This window comes from Colletes gigas, unplaced genomic scaffold (genome assembly GCF_013123115.1).
Source record: "Colletes gigas isolate AHSC1104 unplaced genomic scaffold, ASM1312311v1 Colletes_gigas_Sc00003, whole genome shotgun sequence".
Lineage (NCBI taxonomy): Eukaryota > Metazoa > Arthropoda > Insecta > Hymenoptera > Colletidae > Colletes > Colletes gigas.
In genome coordinates this window covers 3,098,325-3,119,205 of record NW_025106632.1, presented here as the reverse complement: position 1 = coordinate 3,119,205, position 20,881 = coordinate 3,098,325, and the positions used below count along the sequence as shown (strand labels likewise).

Sequence of the window (20,881 nt, the reverse complement as noted above, 5' to 3'; positions counted from 1 at the left end):
CTCGAATCGATCGTTTCGCGTCGATCCCGGTTTTTCGACGAATCGTTCCGGTTTTAATGCGACGCCGTGCCGCGCTGAATAAAAATAGTTCGAATCGCGCGGTCTGAAAAAGAGAGATCGAGGAAATGGAAACTGCACGTCGACGAGGGGGTTGTTCCAAGCACGATGCGAATGCATTCGAGAAGTTTAGGTTTGCGGAACGAGAACAACTTTTTAATAGAAAAATTTGGTCGTTCTTTTATAGGAAGATCTTCAGTGATCATAGATGGTGTTATTTTATTTAACAATTCATTTAAGAGCAGGTACGAAAACGTTTTTTATCCACCGAGACTATATTAAAATATATATAAAATAATTGTAAAATGCGACGTTTCCAACCGACTAATTATTTTCACCGACGGTTGTTTCGCGTCGTGTGAAATTAAAGATGTCACCGGTGCAACGTGTTTTCCCTATCTCGATGAGAACGTGAACCATAGCTTTTGCTCACCTCGTAATTTTTCGGTTTCATTTGGCGGCCCTCCAAATGGCTGCATATTGTGTCAGCTGAATTCTCTTTTCAGACACGCGGGAAATTGCTTGGCCGGAAACGGCCGCAGGGAAACACCATTGTCCCGCGGAATGCGACACCAGAAAATCGTTTTAATTGGTACCGCGGAAGGGCAGGAAATTAGCCACCTAGCACGGTACAACCTTTGCAGTTAATTCGCGGCGCGATAACGATCATCGAACGTTCTTACAATGGGCCGAAGCTTCGACGGTAAGCGTATGCAAATATCGGGGGCGCGATTCTGCACGGAATTTTATTACGTATCCGACTAACTGGTAAACGCAAGCTTCAAATTACTCTCGACAAGCTTGTTTCGCTGTTCGTCAGGATTTCCCTGTCGAAAGGTAGATTCAAAAAAGTGTCTATGATCTTTTTCAAATAACACCCTCGACGTTGGAGCATGCAAGATTGTGCACATTCGTGCTTACGAGACCGTATTATGGGCGAAACGTTATTATGTTCTGCAGATACAACTGCAAAGGTCCCAGGGGATAAGTAGTTGTCGGAAGTCGAGCAGAAGGAGAATGCTCTGGGCGAAGAAGGATCGAATGAAGTACGACGATGTAATATATTCGCAATAAGGGGCAACTCGATGGAACGTAATTCGCGATGCAGCTTCTTGGGCGAAAGAAATATTTAAAAAATTTCACAAGCGATCTCAAGCAGGCACGTAAACGTGTTTTTCGCGATAACTAAATTTATAAGATTTCTTAGTCGACGAGAAAAGTACACGTTATGGATTTGACGCAGTCCCTTCATAAATAGCAGTATCGGAACTCGAACGAACGCGAGAACACTTCTGTCGAAGTACCGAAGCGTCGTCTCTGCACAATGGAGTCCTTCTATTTGCGCTGCAGTATACAACGAGGCATTATTACGCAGGGCAGAACAGCGCCATGAAATCTCAAAGGGCAGGTGTCTGTTGGAGGCCAGAAGCCAAACGGACGGTGACGTTGAACCGAATGATAAAGACACGAAAAAGGAGGATCGTGGGAGAACAAAAAACCGGGAGAATGACGAGGGGCCCTCGATGCGAGAGCATCAAACAGAAGCGATAAACGAGAAGAAGGCCAGAATGGGTAAAGCGTTAGGGATTAATGGACGTGTGCATAAATGAAACGCGTGGAAGAAAATGGACGGGCGAAAGAAATTGTCAGGCATCGAGGAACACGTTGTGAAAACTACCAAGTAGATAATCCATCGCTGGTGGTTATTCGTGTTAACGAAAATGGGAAGGCAATTTGAAAATGGTGTTTGATCGCCCCTGGGGAAAAATTGGAGATTTTAGAGACGAAAATCAAGAATATAAATTTCTTGATTGAGGCTTCGTTAAAAAGTTATTAAAAAATTTCAAATCATTCTGAAAAAATTATTTTTGGTTATGGGAGTCAATTACAATGACTTTTGGTGAATAGAGATACCCTCGAAATCCTACGCACTTTCGAGAAAAAAATTCGAGTACGTGAACTTTCTCGACAAAATTAAAAAATTTCAAATCGTTCCGGAAAAATTATTTTTAGTTGCGGGGGTCAATTACAATGATTTTTGGTGAATAGAGATATCCTCGAAATCCTACACACTTTCGAGAAAAAAATTCGAGTATGTGAATTTTTTCGACAAAATTAAAAAATTTCAAATCATTCTGAAAAAATTATTTTTAGTTGCAGGGGTGAATTACAATCATTTTTGGTAAATAGACATACCTTCGAATTTCTACGCACTTTCGAGAAAAAAATTCAGAAAGATGGACGAATTGTGTTTTCATTGATTTCTGTTGACACTGTCACTGTAGAAGTAATAAAAAATAATTTATTGGATTTACTTGGAAGTCAAGCAGCAAGAATTTTGTAATATCATTCACTAACAGAAGTTTATTTTCACACGGTGCTAAATAAATTCTAAAATGTCCAATGGTCCAAACGTAGTCGAGAGACACGAAATTATTTAAATTTTATTTAAAAAAAAAATAAGAATTTAATCCTACTGGGAGAAATCGTGGAGACCACCGAGAAACAGGAGCAGAAAAATTTATCGAAGGCGAGGGAGAGGTCGAAGGGCGAAACACGGGAGATCGACGCAAATTGGAGTACGTTGCAGGGCGAAGGAGCGAACCTGACGCGAAACTGTGCGAACTGGGGAAGAAAAGGTTTCAGGTGCGAAAGGTGGATCGCGCGGTGGCGTTGCATAGACATTACGGTGTGATTCCCAGAACAAACAAGTACCATCCTCCTCGTCGAAGGCAGACACTACATACAATGTATAGAACTTGTTCGTCTTCTCAGGATCGGAGAGTAGGATGTTTGCTTGGCTGGTAGCACGGAAAAGTGGATTTCCCGGAGCCGTGCATCGTCCCTCCCGAAGAAACGATTTCGCCGTTTGAACCTGTCCCCGATTCCGTTCTTCGTTTAGAGAAGAACGTGTCGCGTAAATGTATCGGGCGGCGTTTGTTTTTCGTGGAAGGATTTAATTCGCGCTACAGCCAAAGGGATTTGCAAACGCCGTACTCCACGGGACGTTCCTTTTCGATGCTTTGGCGGAAAAGTCTTAAGGAAAGCTCCCCAACGCCTTGATCTCTAATGGAATATTTTATTACGCGTTTAAAGGAATCGTTGGATTTTTGCACGCGACTTCTTTAAATTCACTATGTTATCCTTTGATACAGTGAAACAATTTCTACACTTAAATATTGTAAGTACACACTTTCGAGATTAAAAAATTGTATCGTTAGATATTCCGGTATAGAGAAGAGAAACTGTGCTCTTGGAAGCACCTTTCTAGGATTCAACGTTGGAGTGGAAGCGTTGTCCAAACTTTAGCTGAAAATGTGTGTCGCGTTGCGCGAAAACAGATGTGTAAAGGCTCTTATAATGAAGACAACTCTTTACGACGTTGAACGAGAAATAAAAGTTAATTAGAACAGACGGCGCTGCTTTCCGCGGTTATTTCCAGGTTTCTGTCGTTGCCGACTAAGTGAAAAAGCACTCAAAGTCCTAACAAAGGTTACTTAAGAATAACTTTTCGCTACCTAACGGACGCTAACTTTCCGTTTACGGAACCGCGTCAGATCATTAGGCGCGTTTTCACTCTTTCGAGCGAAATAACTTTCGAGCCAATAACGAAATGATGCATTTTACAAGATCTTGAGTCCCACTCCATCGACGAAACAAATCTATTGCTTGACCTTTGACTCAAGTTTTGTGATTCGTTGACGAAAGTTGGACAGTCACCAAACCTTTAATTTCTACTTTAAACTATTGCAAATATTGTAATCTGTAAGATTCTGAAAGTTGGAATTAAAAAATTTGAAAGTAATATTATTCGAGAACCCATCGCGTCTGCCCTGTGAAATTACACTCGACTAGGTTGATCGAGACATCGTCCTTTTTCATTTTCGTCCATCTTCCGCGCTCTATGCCCTTATTCTCTTGATTCGCGTTCGAGAAACCTGTTTCCGTGGCAGCCGACGAAAAAAGGAAGGAATGTTCATCGAGCGAAGAAAGACGTTTAAATATTTCTGAGACGGTAACAGGCGAGCGTGCAATATGCAAAGGCAGAACTGGCACGAGGAAAAGGGCGACTCCGCTACCTGGCCTTTCGCGTGGCGTCAGAAATATTAAATAATGTATCGTCAAATTCTACGCGTGCACTGCTTTCAACAAATCGTGACTTTGATAAAAAATTTCTAAAAATTGGCCAATTAATTCCAACAGACTCCGATGCATCGAAAAATTCATCTTTCAAATATTTTACAGTTACATTTTGTTAATTTAAACGAGTTCAATTTTATATTGAAAATATAATTCGAACGTTTGAAGTACGAAGAACTTAAGATTTGATCATGATATAAAATTCTTTCAAATAAATAACGAAGGATGTGTGATACTTTTCGAGAAAGAAAGATCACTTTATCTCGTAGAAGAGAAAAATTCTATACAACAAAGTATCTAATACTTTCTTTTCCATCTTCGTAACTATCTATCATTTTCTTCGTTTTCGCGGAGATCGTTGTGGATCATCAAGGATCCGTGATCAAAATGTGGAGACGTTCCGTGAAGGTGTCCATCTGGACATCTGTGATCCAAGGAACGAAATGACGTCGAATAAAAGCGGACAGGTGGCCACCCTAGGGGCTCGAGATAAGCTCAGGATCAGGTTTATGGTGCTGACCAGGCAAATACATTTCAAGCAAAATGAACTTCTCGAAACTTGTCCTTTCCTTTTTACCTGTCCCACGGACCACACGTGCTCGATCCCAGACCCCACCGAACAGCGCGTGCCCTCGAATAATCGCCTAACATGCATCGCGCTTAATAAAGGTTTATACACACTATCGATCAAATATCTCGAATCGCGCCTCGCTTCCTACGTCCACCACACTTTATTAATCGATATTAATTTGATCGTTATTCGTGTGCAATCTGTAGTGGAAATTGAGCATTCTATACTTGAAAACTCTCGAAAGAAAAAAGAACAAAATCAGAACATTAAAATTGATATGGAATTTCGTGATCGTTGATTACAAATTCGATAGAATTTTAGAACTTTCAGCTAATTTTTACTTAGATAATTAAACAAGACTTTGACCTATAATGTCCAATAAAAATTAAATGTAACTACACTCAGTCAAGTAAACATGTTTCATAAAGATTTTGTAAAACAATCATTTTCTAAGATTAGTTCTATTAGAGTAATTCTATGGAACTATATTCGGTAACACATTTATTTTCAATACGTTTTATTCGATAACGAAAGCTAACGCAATAAAATTTGATTCTATATTTTCACTTCCATCCCTGGTCGTGTGATTTCTAGGACACTGTGTATAAATTAAATCACCGATGGAACAAAAGCCATTATTTTATTTTATGATGCATACCATACATGCGGCCAATAACAAATTGTGTAAACGGTATAAACGATGGTACATCGAAAGATATATCGACGTCAAGAACGACAGAAACTGGGTTCGCGGTATAGACGTGACTTATTTGCTATTTTTGAAAACGAAAGTTACCATACATCTTTTCCACGTTACGCTAACAGGCTAAACGATCTCCAAATTGTAATCGAGTCTCGAAGAAATTGGAGATTCGTTTCACCTGTCCGGAATAATTGACGTACCCCACGTTAGAGTTCGAAACGTTGCGTCTAACGACCACCCACAGCAGCTGCTCTTTTACCGATGAAACGATCCATTGTTCTCCCGATCATGAGAACATTTATCTACAGCTATTTATCTCCAGTCATTTTTATTTGTTTATCAATTTTCTGTCTCTCGTTTGCCACTGGACCCCCGCACGAATGAATTTTACGAAGATAATAGTAAAAATTTTTAAACTTAGGGAAGAGGACTTCTGATCTAATCTTGCGTTTTGTAAATACCAAATTTTTTAAAAATAGTCCACGATTCGCGTTCGTATTAATTTTAAATTCACGAAGTGGAAATGAAAGAGACGAATGGGGGATGAGAAATAGGAAACAGGATTTGACTAGGCAGGAAGAAGGTCAGGCATGTTTTCCAGGACACCTGATGCAGAGTACGTGCACTTTCGCGTAAAAACAGCGACGATGTTTCCCTCCGACCTCCGTTTCCTGACAAATCTCGCAAGAGATGTACGTACAACCTCTGCAAGAACTATTCTAATAATTCTTACGACCCCCAGGTTCCTTTACAATCCTTGTTTCTACAATCGTTGCGTTATTTTAATTCCCGAAACAATTTTGAAAACATAAATTGGTTTTCAACGAAAAATACACGAGCGACTAAAAATTATTAAAAAAAATATTACTCGGTGGTACACATGTCGCATAAAGCTAACAGGAAAAAAATTATTTTTGCGAGTTTTTCTGACTGTAAATTTTGGTTAAAAAACATTTTACAAATTGGTGGTCCCGAACACCCAACAAGATCAGTGATTTCTATCTCCGCGCGTCGAAAGGTAAATAACAGGAGAGAAATTAGCCCAAAGAATGGAAAAACAGGACTCTTCTTGCGGGGGGGATTAAAAGGGCGGATAAAATCGTTAAAGGCCACAGAGCAGGGGGTTGAGGTTCATCGAACAGAGTCCGTGGATGGTTTGGAATGTGGGGCACGGAGGTAAGCGGAAAGTGAAATTGACAGGGAGACGTGTGAAGGGAGCAGAAGCGCCCATAAGGCATGTAGACCAGCGGTGCTGTTTTGTTTACGATGCTTTTGTTCCGGGTGAAGAGTAACGACCATTCGTTACCGGGTACTCGACGCGTGAGTGCTTCATTCCGCAGGTGAGAAAGCTCTCCTCGTTCCGCCGTCTCGAAACACCTCTTCCCCTCTTCTCTAACCCCCTCCCACGCGTCCCTTTCTCTCGCCGCTTCTTCCGGATGGACTGACAAATTTTAATAAAGTCGACTTATTCCCGGCCGCGTGCCTCTCCGGACCATTTTATGGGCCCGTGCTCGACTCGGAGGACTTTTACGACACGATACTCGACACCCTGACGAGCTGTTTTACATGGAATAATCCGAGTAAAAAGCAACGCGCGTCCGGTGGGAAAATGTTTCCTATAAACAAAGATGGATAATTGCTAAGCATAAAGCGTTCGAGACCCGCGGGGTTATTTAGTTAGACTGGAAACTCCCCGTAGCTCCTCTGTTGATTTCTTAATCGTAATGTACACAAGCGTGCAGGAAACTTAGGTCTAAACCCAAACTTGCATCAAGGAATAAGCTAAATAAGTACTCGGGGAACTTAGTTACAATCATGCACAACCGGTATAACGTAAGTATATGCTGCGCGTGAGCTTCCCTAACAGTTATAACAAACACTGCGAAGGGTATTAAATTGCAGAATCAAATCAGTTTGCCAAATTTCGGATCGTACGAGGCAAACGAGGCGAATCGATGTTACTAATTTATTCCTGTTCGACCATTAGTTATGCAGTTACGTATTCACTCCTTCCAAATTTTAATAAATTTCAGAGCGTACTAAAAAATTCCATTTATATTATATTCCTTCTAATTTTAGTTCCCCGGTGGGAAACGTTGCATTAATTTTAAAATACACGTAACTTTCGTCGTTCGTCATCGAGCATCGAAAACCATACGGAATAGGATGTGCTATTTTCCCCCAAAGTTGTTCGACGTTTTTTAAAATTTAGCGTCGGATACACCGATAAAACCAAGTCGCGCGTCGGCTTTTCGATACGGAATGCTTTTAAGCGCCGGATGCTCAAGTTTAAAGTTGCTTCTCGCTGTTGAGGACGCTTCTATCCCTTATTCGCGCGACAGCCAACCCCCCGTTTTACCCGCGGCCATTTCTTTTTTCTCCTCTCCTTTTCTCCCCGCGGGATTTCGTTCTCCCACGGCGGAGCTTTAATCCGATTTTACTAGCTGAAATTCCGGTATTTATTAATTTCCCGTCGCGAAAAGCCAAGGTAGACTGATACCGGTGGCTACGCCGCTCGGACCCGAGCATCTGGCCGCAGTTGAAACCCGCACGATACTCCGAAAATGCGAATAATAATGAAGATTAAAGCGCGGTTCATACGCGGAACACGCTAATACCGTATTTCCGCCGCGGTGCCGCGGTATTTAATTCTTCGTTACTTCCCGCTATTCCAGGAAACTGCCTTAAATTTGTAAATAGATGCTGAAAATATTGTATTAACAATTTATGGGTGAAAAAAGACCCGTTCATATATTGAGACATTCAGGGAAATTTGCAATCTTCGTAAGTCTTCGACTATGGAGATCGAGTTGAATTTATTTACTCTTCTCGGTTGAAGTCTATCGAGTGTAATAGTAAAATTGAACGCGTAAAATGTAAATGGGTCACGATAAATAGGAAATCAAGACGCTGCTAGCTGTCAGAGATGGGCAAAATTTGAATAGAAATTGTATGACTGCTTTAACCAGTCAGCTGTGTTTGTCGACTATGTTCGTCATGCGTAAAATTTAGTTACCATTTAGTATTCAAATTGTAATTTTAGCGAACACTAAAGAGATCGTGTATCGGTTGTAATATTGTCGCGATATAAGTAAAGTCAGGCACTTTCATTTAACAGTAGAACTACCAAAGCAGTCATTTTCTATGAGAAAATTAATAAACACTTATTCCCATTGCATTTATATAATACATTTCTTCGCGTATCTATCGCTGTAATTTAAAAATAAATAAAAAGAAAAAAGAAAAATAATGAAATGATATTTCAAATAGTGTTATTTGAGAAGTGCCCAGGTCTGGTACAAATGTGACAGTAAATGACAGTATTTTGTGTCATTTGCTATTTAAATAGTAATTCAGCAAAAACGTAAATTTCAATATGTTTAGAATCTTTGGAAGTCAAAACGAAATAAAACAAACTTCTGAAAGAAGATATATTCATAAATATTCTAATAGAAAGTTGCAATTATTGCGCGTAACCAGCCAAGTCTGGTACTATTTTTTCAGTTTTTATTCGTAAGTGGAACCGTGTGCTCGTCTCGATAAGAATTTCGGCTGGCACGCACGAACGACAGCCACCACCGAAGATGGTCGCCGGAACGACGGAACGGAGACAAACGGAAAGGTGGAGAAGATGGTGGCAGAAAAGGAACGAGCAACGGGTTTCATTCCGCGCGAGATACACCCCGAGTATCCACGACTGTTTTACGAGCGCACTCGCTCGAATACGAGACCGCTTTTTTCTGACCACCTCTTTCACACCTCCCCGGCTGGATTCGTTCAGACTCTTTTCATTTCTGGGCGAACCCTTACAACCGCAATCGCTAAAATTACAGTCGATCGTCAAAATGTTCCTTTGGAAACGAATTATCTATATAACATCGTTGGATGACGTTAGAGTGTCTCGAAAACGTTGAGATTTACAGAATTTGCCTTTTCACGAAGTTTAATCCGAGCTGATTATTTGGCGAATCTATCGTTACGGAAAATTTGATATGGTAAAACGAAGCATACCAAGAAAAAAGAGAAATAGGAATGTAAAAATCATAGGAAAATTGCGGAGACGTGGTACGGTGAGGTCTGTTGCCCGAGGCAGACATATTGGGCACGAGACGTGCTTGGAAACTGTAAAATATTTGAAAGCTCGTTCTCACCCTTCCCCCCTTTCCTACCACTATCTCTGCAAGTTTTACCACCCACGGTTAACCCGTCTTATAATATATCGCCTACTTGTTCCACGTACAAAATCAGCCACCGGGATCCTTGTCCCTCGCGCGAGCATAATCCAACGGTTTATCAACCTGCTGCTCGTTCGTTCATATGCTCGAGGCCTTTTCGCCTAGGGTTTTTCTATTTTCCCGGAACTCCCGTTATTAGCTGTCCACTGGTGACGGATTAACGTTTAGGGAGCTTTGAAACATACTCGTGCAGAACATAATCGAGCAGTGATATAAAATTATTAGAATTATTTGATGCTTGCGTTGATATGTACGATTCGAATCGATGTCGAATGAGCACAGCATCGGAAATATGGAGCATCTCGTAACCATCGACTTTATTTCCTCCAGTGACGATTCTACTTGCGTCTCGAGCTAAAATATGTGCACGGTGACTGTGTAGAACCGATGAGACATGCTTCGTCACTATGATCCAAGAACCACAAATATAATTCCATTATGGGATGACAGAGTTTGTATCTTCTGGTCACGCCCCATCGATGTCGGAACCAATGTCGTTGACGAAGCATTTAATTTCGAAAATTCCACGTGCAATATTAACGTGATCTTGCACTTCACTCGGAGTGTAACAATAAACAAAGGGGTAGTTTTGAAATAACACTAGCTTCATATATATTTGCAAAAATATAAAAGGATAACGGTGGAACCATCAGAACTGATCGAAATGATTCGTAATTTCTAATCAAAATTGGATTCTTCCTATTTATTTCTTCGAGTATCCATCGTTTTAATTTCATTGGTGCAAATGAATACACCATAAACATAATCACGGTGAAAAATATGGCAATTTCAACGTCGGAATGGCCGTTAGCGTGTCACCGCCTTTTCGCCCATTAGAATGCAACAGAAATCCGCAAGACGAATCGATTAGCCAACACGAGCCGCATGTAAATTCAGCTTAAGTCACGACCGATCGATGAGTCATGTCGAATTATTGGATCCTACTTCGATTACAAAGTATGCGAGCTACGATCGACGCCCACATCCGGCGTGCGTTAAAAAAGAAGTTCGAGGTTCCTTGCAAACCATGTCGTAAACGTTTCATCGTGCCGCCCTTACGTGACTGTTTTCCTCTTTCCGTTCCGCGAGATATTTTTATTCGAACCATCGACCAGCAGAATCTTTCGACACAGTCGGGCCACATGTATCAATTAAACCCAACGTGTTTTCAGGGCGGATAAAAATATCGCAGCGATTTTAAGAATGCGATATCTTGTCTACAGGGTGGCGAAGAGAAGCTCCCAAAGTTGAAAATATTGAGACTGAAGCATAATTTTTTTCGTCAACTTTCATAATTTAAATATCTCCCCACTCCGTCAAGTTATAAAAAAAATTTTAACCACGAATGAATTTCGTTTTATCATGTGTGAAAGTCGCCAAATCGAAATTCGTGAATTTCTGAAAAATCGCGTCCGAGATATAAAGCGAAACAGACGTCGACGCGCACACACAGAATTTTGTAATCGATTTATTCATTGCATCTGCGGAACCGGGACACCTAAAAATATCGAGAAGCGCCGAGAGATCGAGTGCGTCAAATTTTGACCGCCCTTTAAATATATTTTTTAGCTTCTTGGGGCACCTAAAAAAATCGCAAAGTGTAAAAAGTGGTCAAGTCTCGATCGATAGCAATACTTGTAAAACTTTGAGAGGGTTTTGAAGTCGATCCTTCCGATGGGAAATTTATTTTTACGAGCCTCTAAAAATTTTACTTTGACAGTCGATGGTGTGAAATCTGAAGAATTCGGTTGCTTGAAAGAACGCTTCTAATAAATTTGAGGGGAGCTTCTGTTTACATTCTTGCGAGACACTCGAGTCCTCGGTTCGGATAGTTTAATAAATGGATATTCCATAACAGTTGGAAACTTTCCAAGAAGACAAACTTTATTTCGTAACTCGCGAGAACTACAAAGACGGGGGTTGTGGCGAAATGCTCGGACAGAAATCCGGTAAACGATTCGATGTAAATATAGAACGAATTATACAGAGTGTTTCATAAAATACCTTCTTCATGAACAAAAAACAAAGTTCATATAAGCATGTTTTCAGTTCGATCGTGTGCTCCAGTAGTCCGTATCTCTTCCTTGCAGTTTGTTATTATATATGATTTGAAGCAACCTTCTTTGTGCTTAAAGAAAAAGTATATTTAAAATAAGGCGACAAAAATTCGTCGAAAAGAATATTAAACGAATTTCTTCGCGGAAACATCGATGAACCCCATAATTCTAAAGAATCCCATTTTCGCGAGAGTAATTTTGGTGCATATTCTCGGATATTCTCCTCCTCGTGGTCGAAAACAAGCTCGTTTCAGATTTTTAACCGCTTCTGCCTCTGCTCATAAATTTTAATCGAGTCGACGTCTCATCTGTTTTTAAAGAGTTACACTATCAGCGGCTTTAGTGCGTTCCGCCAGCATCCGGCATCTATTTTCCTAAACCTAATATCTTTCTCCTACTCGAGGAACGAACAAATTTCGTGTCACGATCGAAACGGAAACGAAACTTTTAACAGAAAAATGTAACGCGTTCGTTTCTGTTTCGTCAGTCATTTATTCATTCGGTTAAAATTCAATTCTGTAGAAGAAATACAATTTGAAACGTAAGCAGATATTACATGACAGACAATCCACCATATTAATAAATAATACTCAAGTATACATTCGTTCGTTCGAAATATGGATGTCTGTCGAGAAAGATCTTATTTTACTCACGACGCAATCAAATGTCAGAGATATTTATAAAATCATCCTTGAAATATCTTTCTGTCGAAGTACATAATATAAGTCAAACACGAGTAAATCTCAGCTGAATTAACAAGAGATAAAAATACCAAATAATTACTCCCCAAAATCAATAATCATGAAATTCTATCGCAAGTAGTTAAATATAAAAACGTACAAAATCTTGGGTATGTTAAAATTGACGAACGAACTAATTGTGAAAGTAATAATTTGTTCTTTTTTTCGAAATAGCTGAAACAATTCGATGAAATAATACGTCGAGTATCGTTTTGCGCCGACAAATATTTCTCTTTGCAGACGTGTGTTTCGATTCCCAACTCCTCCTCTAATAGGGTGCTCTTCTCGAACGTAGAAACGTGGGGAAGACGACGGGGGATCGAGACAAACGTGGAATCGTCTGGGCGAACGTACCGTGGAACAGAAAATAAGGATTTCCTTTAAGGCTGGAGGATTCGCGGCGCGCGAAGAACTGTCGTTTAAACCGAAAAACTTTCGATGCAAATTTGTAATATTTCACTGTTCCTCTCACGAACTTCTCAGAAAGTAAATTTCCGGCCGCGGAACAATCTCGAAGGTAAATAAAACCGCGGCGAAGTATTTTTAAACGCTTAGCCCGCCGAGACACTTGGGAAAACTACTGTTTCTGTATTTTGTGAAAGTTTCGACCGAGACGTTGGGTCGCGGTTGTTCCCTAAATTTTAAACATTAATTGCTCGCGACAAAGGAATCCACTCGTCTGGATTAAATCTGTCGTTAACAGAAGCACGGGACCATATTCATAATACGCGTCTGTGTGGAATAGCTGACTATAAAACGCGACAGTGTGCTCGTTTATGCGTCAGTTCGATCATACTCTCGCGGCGATAAATCAGTCTCGACGATACTGCTACAGCAATTTATCTATTTCGCGTCCATATTGTACTGTTTCGCTGAAATGTTCCCGCGCTATAGATAATTAAACCAATATCGATAAATTTCTATTTACAGTGTTCCTGAGTCGCGCGGAGGTATTCATTATCTTGTTACCGCGCTAATTCCGTACAAAACAGAAACGAAACTCGATCAAATTTAATTAAAATCGCGCGCAAAGTTGAGTTACATTTTTCCACCTATTCAGATGTTTCGTTGTTATTCGATGAAAAGGACCGAAGGTTGAAAACATTATACAGGATGTTCGACCACCCCTGGGGAAAATTTTAATGGGCGATCCTGGAGGCCAAAACAAGACGAAAATCAAGAATATCAATTTGTTGATGGAGGCTTCCTTAAAAAGTTATTAATGTTTAAAGTTCCGCCCGTACTGAATTTTTTTCTCGAAAATGCGCGAGATTTCGGGGGTATGACTATTCACCAAAAAGGATTGTAATTGACCCCCGCAGCCGAGAATAATTTTTCCAAAACGATTTGAAATTTTCTTTATCCGTCGAAAAATTTCACACCTTCTCGAATTTTTTTCTAGAAAGTGGGTAGGATTTCGCGGGTGTGTCTATCCACCAAAAATGATTGTAATTGACCCCCGCAACTAAAAATAATTTTTCAGAACGATTTGAAATTTTCTTTTTCCGTCGAAAAATTTCACACCTTCTCGAATTTTTTTCTAGAAAGTGGGTAGGATTTCGGGGGTATGACTATTCACCAAAAAGGATTGTAATTAACCCCCGCAACCGAAAATAATTTTTCCCGAATGATTTGAAGCTTTTCAATTTCGTCGAAAAATTTGTCCATCTTCCAGAATTTTTTTCTCGAAAGTGCGTAGGAATTCGGGGGTGTGTCTATTCACCAAAAATGATTGTAATTAATCCTAGCAACTAAAAATAATTTTTCCAGAACGATTTGAAATTTTTCAATTTCGCCGAAAAATTTTTCAGTCGGTATGGAACTTTAAACGTTAATAACTTTTTAACGAAGCCTCCATCAACAAATTGGTATTCTTGATTTTCGTCTTATTTCGGCCTCTAAAACACCCCATTAAAATTTTTCCCAGGGGTGACCGAACACCCTGTATATTAAACATAGTAGTTTTATTAACAAGAGGGAGCAAGTTGGATAACAAATAAAATAAAAGAAAGGTTCGACTTGGGTTAGGAATCGCGACTGACCAATGACGCGCTATTAAGTATTGACGATGCAGCGATGCAAAAAAAGTGGTCGTTCACAACGGAAATCGGAAGAGAGAGGGCGGATACAAATGAGGCTACGGGGATGAGAGTTATCTCGCATCCTGTGGGAGCTATTCGTCCCTTTCCACCCCGTTTTCCTATACCGTAACCCAGACGAGCGCAGCCCACATTCCCTCTTTGCATCCGCCTCTGATAAGAGAACCGGAAACTCACCAAGCGACTGAATCTTTCGTTCTTCCGGATAACGTGACGTTCTTACGCCCGCGATCGCGCGATATCGATTTGGAATTGTCTTCCAAGCGTGAAACGTTTCGCGTTACAAAACCTACGTTTCGCATTCCACCGACAACATTAAAAAGGAACACAAATTTTATCATATATATACATGGAGCATTTTTAAGTTCTTTTATCTATCGTAAAAAATTGGTTTAATTCTGACTTTAATGCTGGATGTACCTATCCGGTAGAACGACGATTATAGAAAAGTTGATCTTAGAATAGCCGATTATCGGGGAAAAAACTTATTAAGAGATGACGATCCGCATTCGAGAAAAGAAATCAGTTTTCTTTGTGATTCTCTTCGTTGACGCAGGTGATATCTGTTTATGAAGATCCTATATGAATTTGAATTAGAAGTGGCTATGGATAATTTTCTGGAAATATATTTATCGTAACGTGGTGTGTTTTAATTAGCAAAAAGACGGAAGAGAGAACTACGACGCTGGTCGCGGTTGTACGGACTTTATGCTATTCCCCCTGAATATTTAAAGTTGCTTTGGGGAAAGGATTTTTAACGTGAGTTTCCCGACTTTATAACGACTGATCAGAATGGCACAGAGCGCAGAAAGCGAGATTAGACTCCGCATAAAAACGGAATGCCGGAATGAAATATCTGCTGAATCTGAGAAGCGACTTCTCGGGTTATGAAATTCTTAAAGGAGGAAATAAAGATATGCTGATGATCATAAAGCCATTTCAAGACATTAATACTTTGTAACTGCGGCTCAAGGGAAGATTTTTATTAAATCCTTCTTTATGAATCTTTCTCTCTGGAAGCTGCCTCGCATTATGTCCAATATCGCTTTATACAACGAGAGGCAAGAAATTATTCGCAAACGTAGAAACGTTAGATCGCGTATTCTCGCGTATGTTACACTGCCGAAGAAATTTTTACGGACAACGAATGTTCCTTTGAATTTTTACCGGCGCGTCGCTTTTACGTTTTCTCTGTTAAAACTTTTTATTAAAATACTTCTTTTTTTTTTTCTCCGACCTCGTAAAATTTTCTACGATATTACACGAATAATTTAAATAATGGCTGCACGTGCTTCAAGAAATTTCTCCCGTTTGACTGCGCTGTCGGGGGACAAGCGTTCTTATTTAAATTTTTACAAAATCACGAAATTATTCGGGTCTTTTATTGCGAAGGGAATGGCGGCCAACCGGACTATGAAAAAAAAATGAAACGACTCGGTGTATCCTTATATACTGGCAGATTAGAGAGCGGCAGAACGACGGGCGTGAAATGTGCCGAAGCTTTAAATACGCGTGTCATGTTTGTCAAACGATATCGTAAAGTTTCCAGAGAAAAAATATGGAGACGAAGGTAGCCGAAGTTTACAAACGGCAGCTGTCTTTTACAGCATTGTGACGGCTGTGTAAATGTTTCAGTAGATACTGCGAGGAACTTGGTTGAATTTTCTCAAAATTGTCACCGGGTTCGTTAAACGGTGGATCGTTAAAACAATAATGCCTGTAATATGTAAAAGATATTAAGAAACCAAAGTAGAATGAGATAAATATAAACAACGAAGGGTGCACGTGCCAGAATAAAATTCTGCGTTCGCGTTACGCTTTTGTTTCGACGGGATGGTTCATAGAAATCGACTGGTCGATTTATTTCACGGAGTGACCCGCCGTAACTAAGAAAGATGCCCACGCGTTTGAAAAGAATCACTGTGCTTCCCATATTGGACAGAGAAATATTTGCGGTATAAGTGAATTCGAGAGCCTCATTGATATAGAACGCGAGGCGTCCATAATTTAAATCCATTTGAACGACGCAATTTATGTATCAAACGTCGTAAATAAAATATACGAGCGTCGAAACAAAGCGATTTCTGTTTAGAATAACGCGGCTTTAGAACGCACGATTCGTATACCCGTTTAACTATTTAATAGAAATATATTGCCAAGATAAGGCAAACTGGGACCAGAGGGCGATAAAAATTTGCTTAGCTGGTACCCCGGTACTTGCATCACGCTTCGTAACAAATTGCTGCTCGCGTAAAACGAATTACGTAAGAATATCGTGAAAAAGATTAGTAAAAAAGTTGCTGAATATTCTCGAGGCGTCCTCGGGCGAATAAAGGATCCTCTTGGGAATTTCGTAACCAGAATCGTCATAGTAGACGATGTCTGGTAGAGGAAAAGGGGGACAAATGATCCTCGAGTCTTTGAATCACCACCACGAGACGGACCATTACCGTTGAATTAACTGACACTTACCTTTCTTCTCGCCGAAGAAATCCGCGTTGGCGTACGTTGCACAGAACGCGGCGAATATCACCAATTGCAATCTGAAATTAAACGTTCCGACATTAATTTCGATAAAATCAACTTCTACAATCACCGCGTGACCGTTTCTAGCACATTCCGTGGAAACGATTGCTTTGTTTTACGGTTAAAGTTATAGATTTTATGACAACTATAAGCGTAGTATCTCTGTAAGAATTAATTAACAACCGAAACTCACATCAAAAAATTCTTGGTAAAAATGTAAGTCAAAAAGTACTGTTTTGTTGAGAATGGTCGCGAGACGTGTATAACTCGAATCAACAATCTTTATTTTATTAATTTTTAATAAAGAAGAATCATTTGAAATTAATTTGTCACACTTAAATCAGAACGCAACACAGAGATTCCGTTAAATATACCGCGCTCTTCGCTTTAGTGTCTTTTTCTACCTGCAGATGGCGCAGTAGTACGTGCGCCTAGAGTGCAAGCGTTGCTGTGTACGTTCGAAATAATGTGAAGTATCGATAAAGCTACGTTTGTGAAATTGTGACGTATTTATTATATGTTGTTGAACAATGACACGTTTGTGAGCCCAGAACTATAATCTAGTGCAAGTTACCAACGACAATAGTTTCTGCGAAGGGCAAGAAATTCTCCGAGTAACCTCGTCTAACCTAAAAGGTAAGCCGACCACGTGGTCGTGTAAAATGTCACAACACGTTATGCATATCGAAAACTTGAATGAGAATATATAACTTGAGTAATATATTTCAAGATTAAATAAACTCTACCGTTTGCCAGAGTAATTCCTGGTGTACTTTATTTGTTCCAACGTTGTGACATTAAGTGAAAGTTTTCTTTACGATTTAACAATTATTTTACTCCGTGTGCATATCGATTAGATCGAGATACGTTCTCGTTTGTCATTTTTGACGCTCCAGTATTTTTTCGGAGCAGCTACATAGATCGAAGAAATTAAAATTTTTAACTTGCGTTAATTCGTAATATTAATCCAATATTCGAGATAGGATTATTTTAGTACATTGTACGTTACAATACAATATATACGATCTATATTTATCTATATTTATATCGCAATAGTAATTTTAAATTATTGTTATTTACGAAGAACCAATCGATTAAATACGAATTTCATTTTGTTTTTTGAACTGAAATATATGTCATGGAAGATTCTATATTTTATTCACGTTACCATTAAACAAAGAGGTAAAAGCAGAAATCATAAGAACGAAGTAACGTGGGATCGTGTATCCACCTCAGATCGCAAGATTATATCCAATCGGAAACGAAGAATCAAGAAGTTTATTTCTGGAGTATATTACTTAAATTTTATAATCGACCAAGACAATCATAACGAGTTACTTTAAATAAGGATAATCACGACACCTGTGCGCACCGATTATTGCAGATCTGCAAATCGGGAAAACTATGTCGTTCTCCAGGAAATATTTCAAGAGAGTGCCGATTTACGTGGTGGAGGATCACAACGAGGTTCTACCGTTTATTTACCGATGCCTGGGATCGAAGCATCTCCCGTTCGAGGGTAACACGTTCATACACTTGGACTCCCACGCCGACATGCTCATACCGAAAGAAATGCCGGCTGAGACAGTGTGGGACAAGAACGAATTGTTCGAGGAAATTAGTATCGAGAATTGGATGCTCCCGGCGGCCTACGCTGGTCATTTTAAGCACCTGATCTGGGTGAAACCGCCGTGGTCGAATCAGATGGCCGATGGAGTGACGACCTTCTTGATAGGCAAGCACAAGGAAAGCGGTTCGATAAGACTCACGTGCACCGAGCCTTATTTCGTCAGCGAGGGTCTGTTCGCCATGGCGGACGAGCTGGAGAATACACGGGAGATTACGTTGCACGTGATCACCATCGGTAGTTTCATCGAGGATCCGGGGAAGAGGGACGATTTCACCGCGATCAGCTTCGCTCTGCGGCAGTATCTGCCCGAGAGAGACACCCCCTACATTCTGGACGTCGATCTCGACTTCTTCAGCACGAAAAATCCCTTCAAGACGATTTACGATCGAGTGAATCTCTACGAGAAGCTCACGCCATTGTACACGTTCCAACGGCCGGACTCCACGGAACCGGAAGTCCTGAAAGAGGCGACCACCGCCCGAAACAAGCAGCTTAAAGAGCTGGAAAGACTCTTCGGGCATTTGGAGGCGAATCGGAGCCTCCAGAGCTACGAGGGCGAGAAATCGGCGAGGTACGAAGCCGTGGAGCTGATCTTTCGCGAGCTCACCAGCGTGTACAAGCAGTCGGAGATCGATTGGAAATTGATACACGACGCAGGCTGCACCAGAGACGACACCGACCTGCCCGATCACGTCACCACGCGTAACGATCTCGACCGTTTGATCAGCGGTACGTTCAGATCGTTCATGGCCGCACTGCCAGCCACCCCGACGATCGTCACGATCGCTAGATCCAGCGAGGACGAGTACTGCCCGCCCGACGACGTCGATCATATACAGTTCGGTGTTCTCGAGGAGCTACGCCAACGTCTAGGAGACGTGGACGTTCAGCTAGCGTTCCAGGACGAAGAAATATTCTAAACTTTGGAGAACATTCTCCGCAAACTAAGAAAGAGTGCAATGTGCAACTTAGCGGAACTGTAAAGTTCTGATTATCACTATCCTTTGGCTGTGATAAGTCAGGTTTAAGGAAGCTGCGAAACTGTCGGATCTCTGATCTACGGTTTCAAAGTATTGGTTGTACCGTAAGTTTTACGTGTGCAAAACAACGTGAAAAAGTCTGAGAATCACTTTTAGATTCGCTCTTAAACTAATTTGTAGATTACGAACCATTAAAGAAACCTGTGAAGTTTCAAAATATCGTCGAAGGAAGCACTTGAAAAATGTTTTGAGGGAAACCACTGTGGGGGCTGAAAATAAAAGCAATTTTCAAGAATTTTTTGGACGTAGCTGTGAAAGTTTTTCTGAGAATGTTTCATGTTTTTCAAAGGTATATTTCTTGAAGTACTTCTTGGAAAAATTTCGTATAAAAGTATTCATTATTATAGCCATAATAGAAACCAGTAATTTGTCACTGCAAGTTGCTGCAAAAAACAATTATTTATTATAAAATGGTGGAACTTTGAAGAAAAATCTCAAAAAACTGACAAAATCAATGTTCCTTTTAACACTACGTCAAAATTAAAATCAAATGAAAATTGACTGAAGTATCATATATAATATAGTCATTTTTGTAAATTTTACTTTAACATTTAAGTCGTTGAAAAGAGACAAAAAAAATTTCTATTCTTTCAATCCGTCACAGTGGTTTCCCTCAATTCAAAAGTGCCAAAAATTTGCACAAAACTCTGGCTGATATTTTGAACCAAAAGACTGTTTACTCCCGCGCATAAATGTATATAACTGGAGTGTGGATGTTGAATATACCGAGCTGTTTTTATCCAGATAGCTTTATTTTCTTCTTGCGCCTGCAGGCGACGCAGTTATGTCCGCGACTAGTGTGTAAACTTACCATTTCTGTACGTAACGATATAAAGCATCAATAAAGCTACGTGCGTTGAATCGCGTGTCGTATTTACAGGAGTTTCAGGTCAAGGTAGAGACTTTTTGAAAGGCTCGCTGCAGGACAATGTTAAAATCCGTTCGATCGTAGGAGCAGACAGAAAGTGAGAGAAATTGGAGCAAAAACTTCTGCAAATAAGTAACGTCTAGTAACAAAAGCAAGGAAAAACGGACGTGGAAATACCGCGAGATAAAAATAGAACCGATAACGATGGAAACAAG

General features: G+C 40.2%; 2 protein-coding genes across 5 annotated transcripts in view; one reads left to right on the top strand and one right to left on the bottom strand.

Annotated features, from left to right (window-relative positions):
* The window catches only part of LOC122404627 (collagen alpha-1(XVIII) chain), a 313,588-nt gene that overhangs the window by 273,601 nt on the left and 19,106 nt on the right, over positions 1-20,881 (bottom strand). For all 4 annotated transcript variants that reach the window (XM_043408763.1, XM_043408764.1, XM_043408765.1 and 1 more), the window contains exon 2: positions 17,075-17,145. In XM_043408763.1, the coding sequence (XP_043264698.1) occupies positions 17,075-17,145 (71 nt within the window). The remainder of the gene's footprint in view (positions 1-17,074; positions 17,146-20,881) is intronic.
* Positions 18,490-19,706, top strand: LOC122404628 (UPF0489 protein C5orf22 homolog). The gene has a single exon (XM_043408767.1). It carries the CDS (start codon positions 18,533-18,535, stop codon positions 19,676-19,678), a length of 1,146 nt encoding a protein of 381 aa, XP_043264702.1. The 5' UTR covers positions 18,490-18,532; the 3' UTR covers positions 19,679-19,706.

Coding starts and splice junctions, on each gene's coding strand:
- LOC122404628 (XM_043408767.1), top strand. CDS start 18,533: ATGTCGTTCTCCAGGAAATATTTCAAGAGAGTGCCGATTTACGTGGTG.